This window comes from Vulpes lagopus, chromosome 5 (genome assembly GCF_018345385.1).
Source record: "Vulpes lagopus strain Blue_001 chromosome 5, ASM1834538v1, whole genome shotgun sequence".
Taxonomy (NCBI): domain Eukaryota; kingdom Metazoa; phylum Chordata; class Mammalia; order Carnivora; family Canidae; genus Vulpes; species Vulpes lagopus.
Genome location: NC_054828.1, coordinates 39,725,611 through 39,741,666, shown reverse-complemented (window position 1 = coordinate 39,741,666; position 16,056 = coordinate 39,725,611). Strand labels below are relative to the sequence as shown.

Genomic DNA, 16,056 nt, shown 5'->3' with positions numbered 1-16,056 from the left:
TTTAAGCAGGAAAATTTTAATAGTCAACTGCAATTCAATGTGGCTGATACTTTCTCATAATCATAGAAGTTAATATTCATAAACATAAGGCAGAGGCATTTATTTGGCACCTAACTTAGCCCACCTGCAATAGTCCTTTAGCTTAGCATTTTAATCTGACTCAAAATACTATTATATTTTCAGTTTTCCAAGGAACTGAAAACATATCCACTAAAACTATTTATCATTCTTTAAGAAAAGCTACCAGACAGTTTGCAGGCAGTTTTCCATTTTGGGAACGAGGAAGAGAAGAACCGGTCAACCTTGAGGGTCAGATCATCCGTGGCAATTGTTCAAAGTGCATATTTCACCAGCCCAGCTGAAAGATTTTAATTTAGTGGGTATGAAATTGGGTCCAAGCAACTGCATTCTTAAACAGACCCCAAGAGATTCTTATACAGTCAGTCCAAGGACCACATTCTGTGAAGCTCTAATAGAGAGAAGGAATAATTGTCAAGGCTGGAGTCTAAATCAGAGAAAGAGCTTAGGCTGCTAATTTCTCATCACATAGGAAGGAGAAATATGGACCAATCATCAGAGAGAAAAGGAGGACCTATAACCTTCAGTTAGGTAAACAGGAACAATTATAGACGACAGAAAGAGCACTGAAGAGCACTTGGTCCAAGTACCAAGTTCCAATGAGACTCGGAGCCTATTTTAGCTATGCAATCTCAGGCTAGTTTTAGCATCTATAAAATAACCCCTCAGTTCTGAGATCAATTAAGATAATGTATTACAATCATTTTATAGGCTATAAAGCACTCATTACACAAATGAGTGCTACAGATTAAGTATTTTAGCCACTAAAATAATCTTGAAGATAATCATTTGCCCATAAGGAGCCAGTAATAATTCATATTGGCACCAGTAATAAAGAACAAAACTGTGTGATACAAATTATGGGGTCTTGGAGAACAGTGTTCTAAAAGAACAGCATTTCATTAAAACATTCTAGGCTCTCAAAATGATAGAGTTTGCACTAGAGTAGCATTATACTTTTCACAATTTACTTCTAAGTGGAAGGTGTAAAATACATGAGCAAAACAGTAAGAAATTCACATATTGATATAGTCTAATCCAACTTACTTTATAAGATATGATGGGATTATCATAAGCAGAAACATATCCAAAATGTGAGCACCACAAATATTTTCAACCTGTTCATTAAGTACGAAGTTAATACCAATTAACTACCAATAAGTTAATAACCTGCAAGTAGAGCTTAATTAAGGATCACTACACTGAAAAGTCTCCATAGGGAATTCTTACTTGTGGCCAGGGGTAGAAACCATTGGGACCAGGAGGGTGCTGGGCCTCTTCCAACACCAAAGTTCCACTGCTGGTCATTCCTGGACTTCCTGAGAACTTAATACTTGAGTACAATTTGCCCAAATGTGTAGCAACAACTATAGAGTCACCTTAAAATCATGATTCTCCATCGGTAGATGAAAAAAATTTTTAGAATTCCCATAAAGAAAGAGACTGTGAATATCTAATTCAGGCCTCGTTCTGCATGAACACTTACACTGAGGGGAAATATAAAGCTAGCAATCAGTGTAAGATAGTCAGGCAAATTCACTTTTTTTGAAATTAGAAAATTAATAAAGCGGTCAAATTATTTAAATTATGCAAGATAATGCATGGAGAAATATGTTTATGATCTGCTTCATAACCTATCTTGCCTGCTGTGACTATATGGAATTATTTCTGATCACATGGACTCCATTATGATAAGCAGGCCACAGTTTTAATGAACTGTCATTATATTCATTTAAAGTTAAAATGTATACTCTTGTAAACACATTTTGTGAATATTTTCTAACTACTTCCATTTCCAAATGAATATATCTAAACTTTACATACAATTTCAAATTCAACCCTATTTTGATTCTATGAAGATGCTAAATGCCAGTATCAAAAACTTGTATTGCCTATGAAAAGTAGTAAAAATTTAAAGAAAGCAACCGATCAGCAGAAGAGATCATGCTGACATAATTATTGATCATGAAGTGATTTTTTTAAAGTCAGTTTTTAGGTTGAACATGTAGGAAAAAATCTTATCATGGAAAATTTACTTTTAAAAACAGTACAACTGTTTTTAAGCTACTGCATAATTCCCTCACATTTATGGAAACTGCATGGATCCATCCAACAAGCTCCTCTTACCCGGTCAGAGTGGCCAGTGGCGGAGGCCAGAAGTTTTCCCTTCCTCCAGTCCCAAATGCAGACTGTGTTTTTGGCATCCAATCCCACAGAGGCCAAACGCTAAGAATAAGAACAACAATTTAATAGCTGAAACAGATGGGCACATTTCTTATTATCCATGACTTCTTTCAACAAATGGTCACTGACTACCCCACCCAGGGCCAGAAACTGAACATAGGAAAAAATATTATTTCTCAAAATCCAGCTAGAGTCCACAACTAAAGATATCAGAGATGACTTCTATTAGCATATACTGAAACTTCAAAAACCTAGAAGTTGTAACTCATTTGTCTCAAAGCCTCTGATTTAACTGGTGAACATCAGAGGAACAAAACCTGAAGGCAAGGTTCAATTTTTTTTCTCAAATTGTTTAAATTTTTAAATTTAAAATCTTAATGTGAGATTTAAAACAGTCTAGGATTCTATGGTCTAAAAAAGCCTTGTCAAACTGCCAAAATTAAAGGGTTTGACAAACACATAGGGAAGAAAACCCATCAATGAACATTATGTTCATTCTTAATTTTCATAGTTCCACAAACATTTCAGGGGACATGCTGGTAAAAGTAATCTAGTACTTCATCTCCTGGCATAAATTCTTTGGGCTTATAGCAGAACTTGTTCTCAAGGGAAAAGAAAATTTAACACATCTAAGTATGTACAAAATAGAGATCATCAAAACATGTATTAAGAGCTTCTAGCAAGACGCCTTGCTTAAGGAAACAGCACTGTGTAATGGACAGAGAGGCCTGGACTGGGTGTAAGTAGATCTGGCCTCTCTTTTGACTTGTGAGGAGCCAGACATATGAACTTGGAAAATTAACATTACGTTTTCTTGTTTGTAAAACGAATGCCAAATACTTGTTATGTCTGCCTTGTAGGATTATTGTGTGCACTGGTGAAATAATGTAAGTCAAAGGGTTTTGAAAACACAGTGGCACCCAAGTAATAAGAGTATCTGAGCTTATGTATTTCACTCAGTATGTTGAGTGTGTATGCATATATATAGAATGACACAGTCACATCTAGCTAAATGCAAACGTGTCGTTCTGCAGGGATTATTCCATTTTCTTCAGTAAAGATGGTTTACTGTAACTGTTACATCAGTAACATTTAGTATAAAAAAAATACTTGGTTGGAAGTTTTAAAAATGTGCCCTTAAGAAAGGGTGTCTTTGCAGGGTTTTTTTCTCTGCTGTAAGTTTTAATAGAGCATTCCAGCAATGGAAATTATAATATGTGGTTGCATTTTTATCCATATAAGAAAAATTTGAAGTGTGTGAATTTCATTTAGCTTATTCTTTTTTTTTTTCTTTTTTTAATCATGGGCACTAAGGTAAAACCCACATTTCTTGATTGAAAAAAAGCCAAAAGTAATCTATTTCGTCCATTTGTAGTGACAGGCCCCAGAGCTACCTAAAAAGCATTTCTATTGCCTTTTGTTGTTTGAGAGGTGATGGGCCATTTGTCATTTTCTAAATATCACTCGATTCCAGTGAACTCTGTCCAGGGAATAAGGCAGACCCGAAGCAATAGGCACCAACAAGCTGGGAAATCCATCATGGCAAGCAAATAGGTTATTTTTCTCAGCTGACAGTTGAGTACCATGCAGTCCACCCTAACCCTCACCCTTCCAAATGGAATCTAAAAGAGAACAGCTAAGATTTTAACACAAAATAACAAAGAAGTCAATGTTAAAGCTGGATTTCCTTCTGCTGCATTACATTTTTCTTGTAATGCTTCAGAACAAATTCTGTTGTTTGTTACAAAAACAAAATCAGAGAATGTGCTTATGAGTACACATCTAAGCCTACATTCACATTTGTACTTGTGTCTGCATGCTAACATTCATTGAATTTAGTCAGGAAGTCAACCACTGCCAATCTGAACAAATGGGACTTTTGGTGTTTTTTTAAAATAATACTCTCACACTTTTTTCAGTTGGTGAAATGTGTTAGCATGAAACAGTGTGAAGCCAAGTTAGAGGTTATTCAAACTGTCAGGCAGGGCATGGATTTGGAACCTAAAGGATGGTGGCAGAGAACTGGAAGGTGAAAATGCACTCAGAGGGACTGTAAAGATACTCAAACACACATAACTCAGTGGCTGCTTGAATTGCAGGAGTGGATAGGGAGAAGCAGCAGTTAGAAGAGACCTTGAGGTAAAGAGTTAAAGAGAATCTTCTCAGTGAATTATTAGGAGGTGTTATCCTCTAAAAGGATGCTATCCTCTAAAAGCAAAGGAGATGCTCAGGGCTTGAAGTCTATGAAAAAGGTTAGGTCCAACACTGATTTCAAATTTAGGAAACTAAAATGGAAGATAGAGTGGAATTGCTGAGTCACAATAGGTCCAATCAACTCAAGTTCATGACTTCCTTCTGGAGGCTTTTCATCTGATGGTGAGACTAGGGGAAACAAAACTGGAACCTACCCAGAGCTGGGTATCAACGAGACAGCTGGAAAGGTTCTGACAGGAGAGGATTCTAGGAGGTGGACAAGGGGAAGCAGCAAGGGTCAGTGGGCCTTCTGAGCCTATACGCTATGTGCACTGTAATTCTGGGTGACTTGTGAGAAGTCATTAAAGAAAACGGAAATGGAAAAAGACACACACCTGTCCATCTGAGTCGAAAGCCAGGCAGGCGACTCCATGTGTATGGACATCTTTAAGAATAGACACAGTCTGGACATTATAGGAATCCCATATACATATATATGGCTCCTTCCCAACTTGGCCAGTTGCAACGAGAGTTTTATCTGGGTGTAAGGCAAGGCTGAAAAAGAAAAAAAAAAAAAAAAAAGGCCTCTTTTTCATATCCTCCTGAACAAAGTTAAGAAAAGCATTGATTTTCTTTTATCCACATTTCTTTCTCATTTCAATCATCTAACAAGACACTCTCAAGAGAAAGCGTCTGTACTGTCCTCAAAGTGATAAATTACCTGACTTCTCTAATGGAAGTGTTGAATGGCAAAGAGAAGCTTAGCACAGTTTAACACTAATTTCTTTTGATCTTACCTATTTGGTTACCTTAAAATTAGACACTATTATGATAATAATTCTATGATTAGAAAACCTAGATAGTTCTATAATTGCTTTATGTCAGGATATTTACTTACTTTGAAGATATTACTCAGCTTTTTCAAGTTAGCTTTTGACTTTAATTTGAAAAAAAAGATGCTGTTGCTAGGAAAAACTGCACTTCTCAGAATTAATTAAACCTGCTTGCACAAGCTCTGGATGCCATCCTCATTAGGATTTCAAAACACGGAGGGGTCTCAGAGTCAAGTGCTGTTTCTGTGTCGGTTGCCATAGATTATGTATTTTAAATGAAAATTTCTATTTTACATAAATCACTGTAACACCAAAAGAACCACAAATTACTATGCTTGTGGTTTGTGTAACATTTTTTCCTCTGTAGTCCAATCAAAATAAAACTTTGTCAAATACCAACTAGAATTTCAGAGTGTATAGCAGTCAAGAGGGAGAAATGTCATCATTATCATTCCTAGATGAGCAATTACTCTGTTTTTAAATCATTGTGTAAAGAAGTTGTACCTTTCTAAAAATAGGTGTTGAGAATTTTTTAAAAGGCACATCACCTATCTGAAAAACTAGCAGATGACTGTTTACACAAGTTTTTTTCCTTTTCAATTTCAACATCTATTTAGACAAATTTTTTTTTTCAAACTTCGGCATTTTACTTTTTTTTTTTTTTTTCCCGTGTTTTGTTTTAGCTCGAGCTTAGGACGTCGCAAAGTCCCAGCATGATTTTCATACAGACATATGCTGTATAATCAGATCTGGATCTGCACACTGCTGTCCCAAGTCCCTTCTGGCTTTTTGGGGGGACCTTCATCTCTTTGCCTCAGGTGTCTCGTCTATAATAATGGAGTTCCAACGTAAAAGTAGGTAAAATACAGAGCATTCAGCACAGCACCAGGCTCAGAACACCCGAAGCAAGTTTCATGATCATTTGTCTATCTGGCATCTAGATACAACCAACACGTGCATCTGTGTGTGGACACAAGGCGTCTTTCAAGCACAGGTGACTTCCTGCCTCTCTCGGGTCTCCAGGTGTGCTTCCCCCAGATTCTGCAGCAACCAGGCTCCCTAGGCTGTCCTGGCGAGCTCGTCCTCGCCCCACTGAGCTCCCTTCCTGGCCTCCCACCAAACCCAGTGTGGTCTTCAGCGCAGGACCTAAGAGTACATCCCCTTTCCTGAGCACCGCCCCCCCCCCCCCAGGCCCTTGCACCTGGTGCCGCAGGGCCGCTCGCTGTCTTCCCAGGTGTTCCTTACGCCCCCACTGCCCACCTCCTCCTGGCCCCCCTCGTCCTGGGTACTGCTCCCCACGCCGGACGGTTTTGTTTTCTTCTTTTTTAAACAAAGGGGGTGCAGGTGGAGCCCGCACGGTGCGCAACGTTGCTGTAGGAGAGAAGGTGTGGGGCCAGATGCAGGGGCAGGGAGAGGAGGGGCTGGCGGCCCAAGGACCCCGATCAGGCCCCAGGTGCTGCTGCAACACCTCTTGCCCGAAGCAGCGTGACCTAAGGTGGGGGGGGGGGCTCACAGATGAGTAACACCTCCAGGAGACCCCTCTGCAAGAAGTCTGGCTTCGCATCACCTGTCAAGCACACGCCAACCCTCCGTGATGCCTCGTGCCCCTTCCCCCCGCCCTCAGGCACCATGTGGGGTACTTCCTCCCGGTGGCCAGGCCGGGCGTGGGGGCCAGGTTCTGGCCCAAAGGCTACGCAGGGACGGTACCGCCCGAGGCCAGAGCCGGGGAGTCAAGGCACGTACCCCAGCCGCAAGCCTACGACCTTCAGGGGGGAGGGAGGACTCGGACAGCCAAGGCCTTAGGCGGCGGCCCCCAGGGGGCCCAATCCGACCACCGCGAAGGTCCAAGTCACTGCACATCCTCAGGGGTCCCGCCGGCGGCAGCCAGGGGCCCACCCTGCGAGGGTCCGCGGGCCTCTTCACCCGAGCCCCCTCGGTGCGCGAATGCTCCCTGCGGACAGGGGCGGGGAGGCCGTGCACCTGCGCGGGGGGCGGGGGGGCAGTGTGCGGGGTTTCCCAGGAAGGCAAACAAGGGGCGGGGGGCTCCGGGCTTCTGATGCGCCGGGGCTGAGCGCAGGTCCAGATGCAGGGGCAGCCAGGGGGCGCCCGGGAGGCCGGCACAGCGTGCAGGGGGGGCGCGGGGCGCGGGGCGCGGGGCGCGGGCACCGGCCCGGGTGCTGCCGCCCCACCACCCTCCCCAGAGGAAGATCTCGGATCCCCGCGGGATCTCGGGAGTCCTGACGGCCTGCAGCGGCGTCCTGGGGTAAGAACCCCTGGGTGGCCCCGGATCTGAGTCTCCATCTAACAAGTGCCTGCTGGAAAATATATCCTCGGGGGTCTTTACACGGAGCACCAGAAAAAGAGAACACGTATAAAAGGTGCGCAGGGCATCCGTGTGCAAAGGCAATACTCAGAGTTAGTCTTGCAGAGAGTAGCAGAAAATGAGATGGGTCAGGTAGGCCAGGGCGGCCTTGTAAGCCCTTTAAAGCGGGCCGGGAAGTTAGGGCCCCACTGCCAATTATTAGAGGACATGGCATGAATAGTTGCATTTTTTAATAAGGTAACTCTAGCAGCAGTGAGGCAGTGGGAAGGACAGATGGATGAGAAGTGTTAGGAGAGAAGGCGAGGAGGCCATTAAGGGAACAGGTGACAGATAATGAGAGAAGGAGGGGTCGAGGGGATTGGAAAAAAGGATGAGTCAAGAGATATTTAAGGGAAAGAGAAAAAGTTTTCGGATGCTGAAGGCTAAGGAAAAGCCTGAGCATGTCAAAGCTGACTGAAGTTTTTTGCATGGGCAACTTTTAAACTCACAGAATTTGCAGCCCTAGAGTTTAAAGCCTATGAGGTGTAATCATGGAAAAAAAAATGGCCTTAACCCAACTTTTAGTGAGGAAACCAAGGAGACGCCTTAGGTTAGCACCACCCCTGGAGTCCTAAGGGCTATGAAGAAGAGGATCTGACTGGATAGTATGATCCATGAGGGCAGGGGCTGCTTCCATCACTCTACACACAGTCCCTGGAACATTATATGGCAGAGTAAGCAATAAAGTGCCTGCCGAAGAGGAAGCAAATAATGCCAGCAATCACGGCTGCCGTATTGCCTCTCCACACTGACCTAGGCAGTAGGTTCTACACAGGAACTGGAAACTAAAGAGGAATGAGTGTTTTCCCCCTAGATGGTCAGAGACATTATCATGAGACATAAATGAAACATTTGCTAGATCACAGCTTCTGTTTAAAAATGTTTGAGATAGGGGCGCCTGGGTGGCCCAGTCGGTTAAGGGTCTGCCTTCAGCTCAGGTCATGATCTGGGCTCCTGGAATTGAGCCCCAAGTCGGACTCCATGCTCAGTGGGGAGTCTGCTTCTCCCTCTCCCTCTGCATCCTCCTAAAATAATAAAATCTTTTTAAAAAAAATATTTGAGATACTTGGTAGACTTCTAGGGTCCCGAAGCTCCCAGAATTTTAAAAAATCGCTCTTCCAGGCAGTTTTCTTACTATAATTTCAAAATCCCTAACCTTTCTCGCTTTGTTGAATGGGGTGGAGGGCAAAATAGGCAGCTTTCAAGAAATCTTGAAAGAGACCTTCAAAATAACTTCCCAGTCTAAATTACTCAATTAGTGGTATGACCCAAAAACATTTCATTATGGATTTCAAATATCTTTACTCTGGTTATTTTTGTTCTTTTCCTTTACATCAAGGGTCATAACATTATCACAGTCATTAAAAAGTTCACATTGGAAATTTTTACTTTTTAATCTTTTGTCAGAAGTTCTTTTAAGCTGTTCTTTACACCATCTCTTCCTGGCACATAATTGCCACTGATCCAGGTTCTTCCTTTGCCATTTGAATACATTATCAGTTACCTGTTTCTCTTCTTGTAAGCTGAGACTCTCTGACCTCACCTCTCTGGCTTGCTTGCAACTTGATTGCTTAAAAAAATGACTCATAATGTTTCTACTTATCCATGTCCTTGTCAAGAATAGAGAGAACAGAGAACAACCTTTACCCACTTTGCCAATTGTTACCTTCTCATCAGCTCCCTAGAAACGTCACTCCTTCTACCTGATAACAGAATGAAGGTATCTGTGTATCTTTTAGAGCACAGCCAAGTGGCACTTTACCTTTATTTTAAATTTGTCATATCATTTCAACAGCGCTCTTTAAACCTCATCAGAGACCAGAGGGAAAACCAACAAACTTTAATCTCTGGATTTGCAAGAGCATAATATATAAGGTGTCAGTAATGGGACAGTTGCAGAAGCACTTCTATAATAAGCAGGTTGGAAGCTACCATCAAGGTTTGTATTTATTTATTTAGTATTTATTTATTTATTTATTTATTTATTTATTTATTTATTTATTTAAGATTTCACCCATTTATTCATGAGAGACACACAGAGAGAGGCAGAGACACAGGCAGAGGGAGAAGCAGGCTCCATGCAGGGAGCCCGAAGTGGGAATCGATCCTGGGTTTCCAGGATCACGCCCTGGCCCGAAGGCGATGCTAAACTGCTCAGCCACCCAGGTTGCCCCATCAAGGTATTTATTCCCTTCTTCCCAAACCTCTCCATTTAGGAACTCAAGATATTCCAGAAAAGTCATTTTGAGCAGGATCTGCTTTTGTCCAGTCCCAAAACATCTTTGGAGTTTTAGTTAAGAAGCACTCATATGACAGATGTGTATATCTGTATGTATTTTCCTCACATAAAACCAAATCCAGGGCAGCCCGGGTGGCTCAGTGGTTTAGCACCGCCTTCAGGTTGGGGTGTGATCCTGGAGACCTGGGATTGAGTCCCTCGTCAGGCTCCCTGCATGGAAGAAGCCTGCTTCTCCCTCTGTTTGTGTCTCTGCCTCTCTCATGAATAAATAAATAAAATCTTAAAAAAAAAAAACAACAAATCCAGCCCTGCTGCATATTTCAAAACTGTTCTTTGCTCCTTCCACAGAAGTGCCTGAGCCTAAAAAGCCACCCTACAGTAATGCCTTTAGATGAGCCAACAGATTAAAGGAGGTTGGGTCCCCTTATCTGATTGAGGGGCTGCCATGGAAAGAATCATACCTCCTGAATTCCTTCTGATAAGATTTCGTCCATGAAATGTCCAACTATTATGTACTTTCCAGGGAGGAAATTACAGAAGTGGAAAGCACCACCATTACACAAAATATCTGTTCTACTCTAAGTCTCTCATCATCTCCTTCACCATATCACACTGTTGTAAGTCTTCCTGTGACTGGAAGTATTGATACTACTTACTTATATTTTAAGTCTATCTGCCATTTGAGAGTTCATAAATCAAATCTCTTCTATGTTCTTCTAAGAAAACTTGCCCTTTGCAAATTTTGCAAATCATTCTACTTATAATAGCAAAGCCACAATATTTAAAACTTTAAAAACTAAAAAAAAAAAAAAAAATTAAAAAAAAAAAACTTTAAAAACTGACTCCCTTTCACTGAGGGTCTCGATACAATGGAGGTCTTACTCCACACCTATATGAAAAGGTTTGGTGTCATCCTATTTTTTCTTCAGTACTCAGCTTATTACATTGATAGTATGATACACGCAGCAACAAAAAAGGGATCAAGCTTTTAAAGAATGCCTTTCTCTGTGTATATAAAAATCTGTTCCCTTGGGAAATCCCATCTTCTGTTACCATAGCAATAGAAAGCACTGCAGAGAAGGGCTTTCATCACCCTATCTGGGAGAAGGAATTGATTTGTTTCTCCAGCATGCCAAGAGGGCAAAAGCATGTCTTTCTGATGTCAAATGAAATCAGGAAGATTTCCAAATATGTTGTGTGAGGAGAAGATGAGAATTAATGGGTAGTGGAAAGAGGGAGCCTTGCTTATAAAGGTTAAACAGAAAACACTAATCAGCACTAATTATTCTTGATTCCTGGAGGCAAAAAATTATATCTGAGTACTTGTTACAAGTGAAGCATTTAAAAAATGTTCATGCTTCTGATTTCACTTTTTTTTAAGATTTTATTTTTTAGTAATCTTTACACCCAATGTGGAGCTTGAATCCACAACCCCAAGATCAAGAGTCAGGAGGCCCTGACTTGACTTTTAAAAAAAAATTTTTTTATATATTTATTTGAGGGGAGGAGGGGCAGAAGGAGGGAGAGCCCAACAGGGAACCTGGAGATCATGACCCAAGAAATCAGGAGTCTGGTGCCCAGCCCAACTGATTGAGCCAGGCAGGCACCCCTCCCCGATTTTACTTTTTAAAGCCTCATTTCATTTTGCCCAGGCTGCTTCAGTGATTCTCTCAGTAATAAATTAATGTTATTGTCTCTTTTTTAAAGTAGTCTCACCAGGAAAGCATGAAAGCTTTCTCCCTGCTTATCCTACAGATAACACTGAAAGAAACTTCCCAATGTTGGAGATATAAGTGCATCCAGGTGATTGGGCTGAACTGTCTGAGAGCAGTGGGGAGGCAGCTGCTTGCTGGGCTGGAGAGGGAGTGGCCAGCCTCAGTGGATATGCACCAGAGGAAGAAAAGGCAAAGGAAAGCTTTATTTGAATGCATTAGCCTGGAGATAGTGTGGCCACAGATGGAGGTGGCTGTGCTCAGGGCCTTATCCCCCAGGACACCCTTAGCACTAGAGTGCCATCACCAGTACTGGGACCTTATCTGAAACCACCAAGGGGGAGGGCCCTGCCTTTCAGGTGGGCCTGGGGAGGATGAATGAAGTGATGGCAATGTGGACAGACCACCAATGGTCCATTGCCATGTTCCTGACCTGTGTGAGCCTGAGGGTACCTGTATGGTTGAGCATGGAGGTTCCTCAAGTTGGACTCCTTAACAATCTTAATGAGTGGTACATCTAATAGGAATTAATGTGATTTAGGAAAATGAAGAAATGCAATATATCTTACCTGCTTCATACCACCATACCTGTATTGGTATGGAAATATATTCTAGTAATACTTTAATACCACACTGAAGAACGGCTCAAGAGCATAGTGGTTTTGCTGCCTGGGATCAAAGCGTGCAGTGGCATGCTGAAGCCAGCTCAGACTGACCAGCAAGAACTGTTGAATTTTAGCAATTTTGAGAATCAATTGTTAAATGCAACCACTCTCAAATATTAAATTATATAAACTTACCCCTAAAAAATGCATACTAAAACTCATTACTAAAAAACAAAAAATAAATAAATAAATAAATAAATAAATAAATAAAAATTAAAAAAAAAATAAAACTCATTACTTCCTAATGATTTTACTACATTTAACTATTATCTTGAGGTTATTTTCCATTCTCCTCTCTCTATGGTAGAAGTACTATAGAATGATGTGCTACTGCACATCTTTTTTGAACTCTGTTTTCAATACTATCACATTAGTGGTTTGAAATCAGCCATTGTGGGAGTATTTACATCATGGAAATCAATCAACTACAAATAAAGGCTTGATATATTGTTTTGCTGGTTGTCTACACTTAAGACATACAAGGATAAAATGTTAATAATGCAGAATAAACTTATAAAGGGTATCATGTCTATAGCTGTTATATTGTGAATAACACAAAAAAAATGAGAAAATATTCTTCCAATATACAAAAAATACCATCGAGGTCAGCAGAGAAATTGCTTACATCATTGGCAAATGATTAAAGTTCTAATATATATCTTTATTGTCTTGGTAATAAATCGAAAATACCAACATTCATGTCAAAACTACACTCATTTGTCAATGATGTGAGGGACTTCTTTTCTGAACCAGAGAGTAATCAAGCATTCATTCCTTGTCTGATTTTGTCAGATCATAGTTGAACTGCAACCAAAGTTTGGCCACAGATACATGAGTTCAACAAAAATCAATGAAAGCATTCTATGAGAATCAATTGGCTGTGTAGAATTTACAATAGAGTGTTATTTTTTTTATTATTTGTAAATTATGTGCCACCCATCATTTATACCAGTAAAATTTATCACAAACCTTTGAGGGTATATGTCGGTTATAAAACAGGCATCAGTACATCACTGAAGCATATCTCCTCTACTTACTGGCACAAAATAGTTTCTCACAAATCATTTCAGCAAATTACTCAACGTCTATGTGGCCCTGTTTCTCTCCCGTAGAAGAAGAAGAATAGTACCTACCTGAAAGAAGGTAGGTATAATTGTGAGGGTTTAATAAATCCTAAGGCAGCTATTAAAACAGTAATGCTTAAAACCTAGTGAGCATTATACAGGTGTTGTCATTATTAATTAATTGCCACGTGATAGAATCTGCTCAAAACAAATATATATGAAACCCACCCTTCACCCCTGAGGATTGACATTCTAAGCCAAGGAAACTCACCTCCACAGACTTATTGTGAACTAAGCCTCAAAATTTTAAAATAAGACTACCCTCTGAGAATTAAACTGTTAAGAACCACATGAAATGTACAGGATTGGTTATCTAAAGAAGCTATGCTAAGGAGAAAATATCCTAGGCAAGAACAGGATTTGGAAATCTAACCCAGTCACAATTGATGGTGAGAGAATTTAGACTCCACTACTAGAATCAATACATCTGAGTAAAAATGTTAATAGAAGGGAAAGCTCTGTGTGAAGCCTTTATAGAAAAGAGTCAGATTGAAGACAGTATAGTATGGTATAAGGATAGACATATAGATTGATGGAACAGAATTGAGTCTAGAAACAGACCCGCACTTTTATGGTCCATTGATTTCCAACAAAGGTGTTAAGGTAAATCAAAGGGAAAAGGATAGTTTTTTCAACAATTAGACATCTGCATGGAGAAAATGAACCTCAACATCTACATCTCATCATCCACAAAAGTTATCTCAAATGACCAGAGATCTTAGTATAAGAGCTAAAAGTATACAACTGGTAGAAAAAAAAAACACAATCAAACCTTTGTGACCTTTGAAAGACAATGTTTCTTAGAGAAGAAACAAAAAACACAAGTCATAAAAGAAAAAAAAGTGGTAAACTGGACTTCAAAATTAGAACTTCTGCTCTTTGAAAGATACCATTAGGAAAAAAAAAAAAAAAGGCAAGCCATAGACTGGTAAAGAAAATTCACAAAGGATTTTTGCTCTCAATACATAAAGGATGCTTACAATTCAATAGTAAGAGAACACCCAAATTAAAAATATGGCCAAAAGACTTAAACATTGTCAAAGACAACTATAATGTTAAAAAGTGACATTCCAGGTGTTGCTGAGGATATAGAGCAATTGCAATGTACATACCTTGCTGATGGGAATGTAAAATGACATGTCACTTTGGAAAGTATTTGGCAGTTTCTTATAAAGTTAAATTATATACTTATTATGTGATCTAGCAATTCCATTCCTAGACACCCAAGAGAAAAAATATGTCTAACCTATATAACCTATATACAAATGTTCACAGCAGCTTTATTTATAAAGCAAAAAACTGAAAATAATGTAAACGGCCATTAACAGGTGAATGGATAAAGAAATTATTATGTATTCATACAGTGGAATTGTTCTCAGGAATAAAAAGGAATGAACTACTGATACACACATCAACACGGATGACTCAGAAACATACTGAAGAAAGAATCCTAGAGAATTCAGTGGAATGTTCATGTCAATACTTCACCATACAAATGTGGGAGCCATGAGATGCTGTCCAGAGTTGATGACTCCAAAAACAAAGGTATAAAAATATAACTTAGAGTGACAAAGGTAAATGTTAAGGGAATTACAAATAATGAAATAGCCCTTTGGGGAAGAGAAGGAAAGGAAAGGAAGAATGGCATATGTAAACTACATCATTAAGTATCTTAGAAGGAAGTCAATCATGGATTGGATTCTAAAATGGATTAATCACAAAATAGCAATTAATTATACTGATTTGAGATGTGAAGGTAACCACCTGGGGAAAAAAAAACAGTCCTAAGAATTACAAGTGTTCCTTTGGAAAGTAGATTGGGAATAGGAAAAGGTGGAACAGTGGCAGTTTTTCATTATATAAAGCCTTCAGGAATCTTTGGTTTGTGTATCTATATTGCTCTGATACAAATATAAAAATTAAAGCAAATAAAAACAAAAAATAGTTACAGAGAAATAAAAATTGACTCAGTTGTGCAAAAAAGAATGTATCTGGTGGTTTATAAGTCTTCCACAGGCAGGAAGTAGGAAGGGATATCTGATGACTATATCAGATTTATCAACCCCCAGATGTTCTCATCAAGTACAATTGTTACTGATAAAATGAATTTGATCAGCATGGCTTGTCTTACAATTCATTCTTTGAAAAAGGAGAAATACTGCCTTAAGACTGTAACACAACAATTTGGTAATGAGAAGGTTCACTAATGAAAGGGGTCCATGTGAAACCCAGCTTTCTGAAGCTATTCATCTTGTTTTTTCCTCTTCAAACAAGGAGCATGACTCAAGCATTGAGGGCTATATTTGGCAGAAGTCCTGTTAATTTAGGATAATTAAATATGCCAGTCATGTGTTTCAGTAAGGTCTGATTAAATACTTTAGAGAAGTCATTAGTGAATCCATCTGGTCTAGTGGCTTTGCCAGATGGCAAAATGTTACTACCTCTATCTGTTCTGCTCTTGGAATATTCTAATTCTATTGTAAAATAGCATGCAGTTATTTTCAGGGTAAGTCTTATTTCCTGGTTTATATTCCCAAGGGATCTGGAAGGTGGAAGGCAAGCTTCACAACTATGTTAACACCATGCCAACGAGCCACAAGATCTCAAGGCAGTATTATATGGCCTCTTATTCCACTCCTGAATTCTAAGTGATTTTGTTATTTCCA

General features: G+C 39.9%; 1 protein-coding gene across 7 annotated transcripts in view; it reads right to left on the bottom strand.

Moving 5' to 3' along the window:
* EML6 (EMAP like 6) overlaps window positions 1-16,056 on the bottom strand; it is a 271,691-nt gene that overhangs the window by 153,220 nt on the left and 102,415 nt on the right. For all 7 annotated transcript variants that reach the window (XR_005987687.1, XM_041754174.1, XM_041754169.1 and 4 more), the window contains exons 3-4: window positions 4,851-5,010; window positions 2,206-2,304 (exon numbers count right to left, since the gene is read on the bottom strand). Coding sequence is in view for 6 of the 7 variants with exons in the window: in XM_041754174.1 (XP_041610108.1) it covers window positions 2,206-2,304; window positions 4,851-5,010 (259 nt within the window). In the remaining variant the exon portion in view is untranslated. The remainder of the gene's footprint in view (window positions 1-2,205; window positions 2,305-4,850; window positions 5,011-16,056) is intronic.